Here is an 8,397-nt window from a genome sequence, read left to right on the forward strand (position 1 = left end):
ATATGTGTAATTGTTTTGTGGATAATGTTGTTGATTGCGCAGTTACAATAGTATTTGGATTAAGTTTTTCTTCTATGTTCTACTGTCTGTTATCCTAAATAAAGAAAACAAATTTCAGCACTTTCGTCATAATTTAGTCAAATAATCATAAATAATAAGTTGAAGCTAGGGTAGTTAAATGTTATTGTGACTACAGGTACAAAGTATTTCTGTTTTTTTACTCTTCTAAGTGTTTTTACTCTTCTTCTTTTACTAATCTAAATGTTTTTGAACTTTGTAACACATATTCTTTTTTTTGTGATAAGAAGTATTTTATCACGGTTTTATTAATTAGTTTTATTGTAGTTGGTAACATTCTAATTTGACAGTTCACCCGATTTGTATTTCGTAACATAATGACAGCTACGCGTCAATAGTACAAGTCTGAAGTCTGAACGTTGAGCATCGCTCTTTGAACAATGTTCTGAAACCAAAATACTGTGTTCGCTTTTTTATTAACTTTACTGTAGTGTAGTTAAGTTTTGATAACAGTATTTAAAGAAACGTGTTGTGTCTTGTTTCGATAGTGGGTGTTTGTAGAGCGATGGTGTTTATGTTAAGGTGAAAGTGATATCGCAGTGCAGTGAGGACGAAGGTACAAGGATGGGCGTGGGTCTGCAGCCGCTGGAGTTCACCGAGTGCCTTCAGGATAGCCCGCACTTCCGCGAAAACCTGCAAAGGCACGAGAAGGAGCTCGAGCGCACCAGCCAGCAGATCAAACGACTCATCAAGGAGGTCAAGGATGTCGTCCAAGCGGCCAAACGTGAGTTCGACACTTCCTTATATACATAACACGTAAACGACCTGCTAGGAAATATTTCTGACCTAATCAAAATTATGTCTACATTTACACACTGATTTTTTATTTTTATAGCTAACTCAAAATTTATAACTATTCTTTGAGAAAATTCATATAATTTATAAGCTTAATATGAATCGGTGCGAGTCGATCCTATTATAAATGGCAAGTATCTCACATAAATTAAGTAAATAATTGAGTGTATTCAGTATTGTGGTGATTGGTTGATTGCAGTGACAAGTGCACACAATGCTGCTGGCTGTGCTTGACATTATGTAACCTTGGAGCACATAAGTGGGTTATTTGCTATTGAAAGTATCATGTAATTCCCACAATGATTGCTTACAAACTGTTCCCTGGTCTGTCTACATGATTTTTGTTATCAACAAACAATAATACTTTAAAAATATATTTATGAAAATGTGGTGGATTGTGTAAATCAGAATACCTACTATAATTCAGATTCCAAAATCCAGTCTGAATGAAATTACACTCAATAAATCATTAAAAGAATGTGCTTCATGCATCAGCTGGTTGTCAGCTATTCACCCAGCATGACTGCATTTAGTTAAATGTGTGCCAGTGTATTTCTTGATTAATTTATGTGTAATTGCCTGTAATATACAGACAACACCTTTGTATATTTTTTATCTTATAATTACATTCTATCTGATACAATAGCTCTGATGTAAAATAGAATTTTGGTTAATTGGCTTATATTTATTAACTTACAAATGATTATTTAAAAAAAAAAGATAAATAATAAAGTAGCCATGAATAAAAGAACAGTAGCCATCAAATCTCATAATAAAATTTAAAACCAGTATGTATTGTAAAAGATGAATTAATTATTAAATGGTATCAGAAATAGTGGTTATTGAATAGTCTAACAGAGTTTACAATAAAACAGTGGTGTGAGTGAACCAGAATTGACAGTGTGTGAATGAGTCACATCTGGTCGACTGTCCATAACTGACACCAACACATCTCATATATTAGGTAATGCTTATCGCTCCTACATACATGCACTACACATTAATTCAAATATATATATATATATTCTAGTTACATATAATTATATGCTAATGTATAGTAAACATCAGCAATCACATTAACATGTATACATTTTTATTGCTCTTAACATGAATGAATTGTACTGTAATTATCCTAGTATCTATATTGTCTGCATAAAGCTGTATGCTTATGTTATTAATCAATAACTAATTGGCTATATCTTTAATTGACTTAACATTAACAGGTATAAAAAATGCTCCTCATAAAAAGAGAATAATCTGCAAAATAAATTACAAACTCACAGTAGACATTAAAATGAAACAATGTATAAAAATATGCCTGATTAAATTCTTTATGTGGTGCTTAGTTATCTATTCTAATCAAATAGGGTGTAGATAGAATCACATTCCTTACAAATGACTTTACCAATTGGAGCAATAACTCTAACAAACATTATAAATTGGTTTGCTTCTAATAAGGTCATCCATTATTCTTCAAATACATATCCATGAATGAATTTGAGGTACCAAAGCTGACATTAACCTACTAAGTATTTAATAGTATGAAAATATTATATTTTACTCTAGCCTACTATAATATGCAATACTTTATAGATTTCCTGTTAATATTGTTTATTTTTTATCTTGAAGGTATTTTTTAATAAATTTTGATGTCAAATATAATATTTTTTGTCAACATAATTGTAATTAGGATTGAGCAATATTATGGTGATAAGGTATTGATAAACTGCTGATAACATATCAGTCTTCAAGGTATGCTACACTTATGTACACACAATTTGCTGTAATAACATTCATTTTATGACTTAACTGAAGGCTTATGTACCATAACCTTTTAGAAGTTTCACAATACATGTTATTAGTCTTATAAAATATGTATTGAGCAAATATTGAGAGAAAAGGCTGTGCAATATGAGATAATATTCCACAATAACGAATCTAACTGGGTCTAACCAAATAGTTTGTGTTCACGTCCATTACATGAAAAAGTCACTCATAGCATCATATTTCAAAACCAGGAAAATGTGATAAAAACATTCCTATCCGCAACACTCACAAAGGAACTTACAAAGTTTTTATTTTTATATTATTTGTGCAAAGTATAAATGTAGCAGCATACGCACCAAATAATCACCTAATAACCACTCTCTGATACTTCTACAGTCATCATTCTCCTTTCACTTAAGTTATGATTTGATTTTTGTCAACATTCAGGTATTTGTCATTATATGTCATTTTTCCCGTCCCCAGTCAACCTAATAACACTTAGATCTCTATGGCTTCGAGGTAAGGGGGTGATAAAATTCTCATGCCACAATGTTCGTTCTTATACTCCTGCAAAACGGCTCAACCAATTGTGAAATTTTGTATGCATATCGGTAAGGCTGAACAGCGTTTGCCGGGTCAGCTAGTTAGTACATATAAATGCAATGTAAACGACACATTTGTTACGGTGCAGGGCTGGGCGCGGCGCAGCTGGCGCTGGCAAGCAGCATGGAGCAGTTCGAGTTCGCGTGCATCGGCGCGTCCATGACGGAGGACGAGCGCGTCATCAGCCACTCGCTGCAGCACTTCGCGCACCTCATCCGCACCATCGAGGACGAGCGCGACCGCATGGTGAGTCGCCCTGCCGCCGCACACAGCCACGCTTTGTGTACAAGTCGGCGCGTCTCAGCTGTGAGACTGACTTGTGACTTGCCACTTGGTAGCGAATTGGGGACACGATCGAACAAATTAGAGAGTTATTAGTATCGTAGTTATTGATGTTATGTTCAAAATATGATAAACTATAAAAACATTCAAACTTCAACTCATCTTATATATTAAATTCTCGTGTCACAATGTTAGTCTCTATACTCCTCCGAAACGGCTTGACCGATTCCTCTGAAATTTGGTAAGCATATTGGGTAGGTCTGAGAATCGGCTAACATCTATTTTTCATACCACTAAACGATAAGAGTAAGGCAGAACAGCGTTTGCCGGGTGCAGCTAGTATTTATGTATATGTATTAAGTGTAAATGAAAACCCTTGAAGTCAATCTAAGATTGTCTTATTTTTTTTTTTTTATTATGTCATAGCGGGCAGCTGAGCTGGTGGTTCGCCTGATGGTAAGCGATCACCACCGCCCATAAACATTCGCAAAAGTAGTAAGTACCTCTGTGAATGCGCTGCCCGCTTTTATGGAGTAAGGGAAAAGGAAAGGATTAACGACTGGAAAGAAGGAATGGACTGGGATGGGTGAGGAAAAGGAAACGGGCCTCCGGCTCCCCCACTCACCGTACGAAACACAGTGGCATGCCACTATTTCACGCCGGTTTTCTGTGGGGTGTGGTACTTCCCCGGTGCGAGCTGGCCCAATTCGTGCCGAAGCGTGCTCGACTACCACAATAAAACTTATTACAAAATGAGACCTTTGAGTATTCGTCGTAAGGGCCTGGATGTCTTATTTCTGTTTAAACTAATACATGGTTGTGTGGACTGTCCAGAACTCCTCTCACGCATTCAGATAGAAGTTCCACGTCTTAGTAGCCGGTTGGAAAATAGGAAGACCTTTAAATTATAATATTGTGAACCGAATAAATAAAAAAAAAGATATGCATTCGTTTATAAATACGTATTCGCCATTCGTAGATAAGATTTCCGATAAAAGCCATTAATGAGTCATTAAAGGTTTATCGATAGTAGGTCAAATGTACCGACGTAGCGAACGCAGCCAGCGTCTGGTCGGCGGGCGATGGAAAGTGGCGCCCGCAACCGCGCCCGCGCCGACGCGGGAATCCGCACTAATGAGATTTGTTTATGTGGGAAAATGTGATTATTATTAATGTCGTCAAGTAATTGAATCGAACTTTCGAAACTTATTTAAAGGAGAGATTAGCACGAGCGTTAGCCAAACGTCGATCGCAACATAATTGTTTACTGATTTACGGTAGAGCTTTAACAATTTTAAATGATGTTTCTAGGTTGCAGAAAAAGTCATACTCGATTTACTTTCAGAAAATAATAACACTTTCTTTAACACTCGCATGAGAACATAAACTTATTCTGGAAGAAATAACAACTTAATATAACAACAAATAACGACAATTTCCACTACATGTTGCGTAAATGGAGGACGAATTGACGATAAAGACTTTCGCTTTCGTAGCGCTTATATGTAAACTTAAATTCAAACATATAAAAAAATCTCACTTATAAAGTGTTTCAATGCTATAAAACTAAAAATTAATAAACTTAAACGCTTTAAATGGCAACGTTTGTATTTTTAAGTTATTTTTTATGATTTGTACGAGCGTATGTCATATTCTGCACAGTCTAAGTATGACTGTTAAACTATGATATTGCTATTCTTCTACATCTGTTTTATACTCTCTTTTAGGGTATTTTAAAAGTAAGGTAGGTAAACACATGAGCAGAAAAAAAAACAATCTTTTTCATAATTATTTGACACTGAAGAGTGCATTTTTATGTGCAGTTGACCTTGTACATTTCTAGGTCTTTGTGAAAAACGAAATTTAACATAGTTAAAATCCGCTGGAATGTCAGTAATCACAAGGTCATTCGCTCTAAAAGGTTGATACAATTTTAAAAGTGTGACAAAGTGTACACGCAAAAGGCCCTGTAACCTTGCACGATTCCCACGACCTTCCGCCGGGAACACTTTCGCTGGCCGCGCCGCGCATACGAATGGCCGCTCCGCCGCACTTGGCGCTATGGCACTACGCCTCTTATGGCGGTACAGTTGAGTGTGGATACGCTATTATACTTCGCGTTATACTGAGGACAGAGCGGCGATTGAAGCGCATATGAAAGGGTCGAAAACGAAAGTGTTAACAACTTAATTGGAAAGCTAGAAACTGATATTGATTTTCATAGCTGTTATTGCTTATGCCGCACCTTAGGTTTGCGGGGATAGCAATCCAGTAGCCGGTCCGGTCGAGATATGTGCATTACGCACGTAATTATAACAAATGGTTATTTTTCAACCTTATCTATCATCATAATATAAAAGGTTTTGAAAATTATTCAAACGTTAAAATCTATGTTATTCCTTAGTATCGAAATCGTAAACAAACGTAACATATGCACAACGAGTGAAGCCGGAGCGCACCGCTAGTAAAAATATAAAAATATATTACTCCGAAAATCTGAACGATTTATAATGCAATGCTTCTTAGACTACTAGTGGGCGTAATACATGGGCATACAAAAATTTAGAGAAGAGACCAGTTTTTTTTTTTTTTTTTTTTTATGTCATAGCGGGCAGCTGAGCTGGTGGTTCGCCTGATGGTAAGCGATCACCACCGCCCATAAACATTCGCAAAGGTAGTACCTCCGTGAATGCGCTGCCCGCTTTTATGGGGTAAGGGAAATGGAAAGGATTAACGACTGGAAAGAAGGAATGGACTAGGACGGGTGAGGAAAAGGAAACGGGCCTCCGGCTCCCCCACTCACCGTACGAAACACAGTGGCATGCCACTATTTCACGCCGGTTTTCTGTGGGGGTGTGGTACTTCCCCGGTGCGAGCTGGCCCAATTCGTGCCGAAGCGTGCTCGACTCCCACAAAAGTCACACACAGTTTATGTGTCGATAATGACAAGGAGTCGACTTGATGACGAGGCGGAAAACTCACGAATAAAAAGGGTCTAAGGCGTGAAATTCACAGTCGTTAGTTCGCGCATCCGGCTCGCGGCGCCGCCCGACCGCGTCTGCTATTCATCTCTCATCACCGCTGTATCCTAGTTTGCAATGTTTATATCCGAACTATAATTGAACCTATATAATGTGTAGTATGTTACCTCTTGACGCAGATAGCTTGATAAAAAAGCTGTAGCCATGAACTATTGTTTATATCATAATCTTGTTAACCGAAAGTTTTATGCATGTCGATCACGATGTCGAAAAATTCACAGGAGTGTAGTAGTTGTGTGTAGTACGTGTACAAGACATACTTTAAAACTACCGTTTTGTTTTATAAACACAAAGTTAAAGGATACTGAGAGCTCACTGCAGATTGCCGTTTGCTTCTTTTACATTTTAAAATACATAGTTTATTTCATGAGAAATCCTACTAATATTATAAATGCGAAAGTTTATAAGGATTTGTTTGTGTTTGTTGCTCTTTCACGCAAAGACTACTGAACCGATTGCAATGAAATTTGGTACGTAGACAGCTGGACAACTGGAATAACATATAGGTATAGAGTCCATATAGATATAGAGTTAGAGACATTACAAAAGCCACATTTCAGTAAAAGGAAAGTAACTACGAACATCAGCTCCATCTGTCTGGCATGTGTCAAGTTTTGTAACTAAGTAATGTCTACGTTTGGCTCCACCACGACGGTCGCTACTTTCTGTTTTCTTTTATTTTATTTTTTTATCAGAAAGTTTAGTGGAATCTCACACTATAGAACAGCTTCCTGCCGAGGCTCGGAGCTCGGATGTTGATTAGATAACGGAGCACGTAACTCACGTCGTAATCTTACCTCATTTGGAGACATTGCACAGATCACTGTAGAAGTCGACTGTTGATGAATATTTTAAAACATTCAAATCATTATTCTGTATTTGAAAGGTTAACTTTTAATGTATGTATTCAGTTATTTACATTTTTTATACACGAAAATCGTCCTCCACTACATTATGTAATTCTATGTCAATTAGATAATTAATCTAATCACCCAATTCTAAACTAATTGCTGTGACGTGTCGAATGTTGCTGGTTCGTGTGCAAATCCCTTGAAATCAAACACGATGACGTTGAACTCCGTACCCGAGTTGAATGACAATAGGAAGCTATATTAGTATCAATAAAACATCGTTATGGGCAGCGCATTAATTGAGCGCATACGGCTAAGTAGCGGCGCGTGCCGTACGTGCCCCGCGCTTGCGTCACCGGCTTACTTACACGGCCTGTCCTGTATGCTGTGTACCTTATCATATTATAAATGTATAGTGAGCGAGCAAAAGTACTCTTCGTAATCACATCGACGTTTCGCTGTAAGTTCATAGTGAAAAATTGCGGATTTAAAACATCAGTACTTATAACTTTTTAGAAACCAGCCCGGATAATTGGTCCATAATACTTATTTGTATTTGTTCTTTGTAAAATAACCGAGTTATTGTTTCTGGGTCACGTTTGCTCTATTATTGACTCCAGTGAGAGGCCTCAATAGAACCTTGTCCTTTGTTTGAACTTATCTTCACATAGATGACAAACAACACGTTTTGTGTTTTGAATCGAATATAATATGAGTTATACAAAATCGCAAACCGCATATCGATTGCAACACAAAAAATATAACGATTTTCTAACTATTTATTTTATATCTATAAGCTATGCTATATAAGCACATGAAGATTGTTTTTCAGTGAAGAGATAAATTAATTCATAGTCAAGTTCGAGTACGTAAAAAATGTGAGTAATCAATGTCTATACCTTCAGTGTGCGGTCTATGGGTTACGTGTTGTAAATAATGTTGTTGTTAATAAAAGTAGTAGCGCATATTGTATGCACAGT

The 8,397-nt window shown here is 36.8% G+C and overlaps 2 protein-coding genes across 2 annotated transcripts in view; both read left to right on the forward strand.

The window, feature by feature from the left end:
• Positions 1–420: 420 nt before the first annotated feature.
• LOC119837302 (rho GTPase-activating protein 26-like) lies at positions 421–3,621 on the forward strand. The gene is made up of 2 exons (XM_038362819.1): positions 421–802; positions 3,332–3,621. The coding sequence occupies exons 1-2, from the start codon at positions 643–645 to the stop codon at positions 3,619–3,621; spliced, it is 450 nt and encodes a 149-aa protein (XP_038218747.1). The 5' UTR covers positions 421–642.
• Positions 3,622–5,560: 1,939 nt separating this feature from the next.
• Positions 5,561–8,397, forward strand: part of LOC119837303 (apoptosis-inducing factor 1, mitochondrial) — a 5,872-nt gene continuing 3,035 nt past the window's right edge. Inside the window, exon 1 of the mRNA XM_038362820.1 lies at positions 5,561–5,609. Coding sequence (XP_038218748.1) covers positions 5,561–5,609 — 49 coding nt within the window. The remainder of the gene's footprint in view (positions 5,610–8,397) is intronic.

The sequence above is a fragment of the Zerene cesonia genome, chromosome 27 (genome assembly GCF_012273895.1).
Source record: "Zerene cesonia ecotype Mississippi chromosome 27, Zerene_cesonia_1.1, whole genome shotgun sequence".
In the NCBI taxonomy this organism is placed as follows: Eukaryota; Metazoa; Arthropoda; class Insecta; order Lepidoptera; family Pieridae; genus Zerene; species Zerene cesonia.

Bases quoted from the DNA above. Each gene is read 5' to 3' on its own strand.
- LOC119837302 (XM_038362819.1), top strand. From the start codon at position 643: ATGGGCGTGGGTCTGCAGCCGCTGGAGTTCACCGAGTGCCTTCAGGAT. The intron at 803-3,331 runs GTGAGTTCGACA...GTTACGGTGCAG, and splicing joins TGTCGTCCAAGCGGCCAAAC to GGCTGGGCGCGGCGCAGCTG.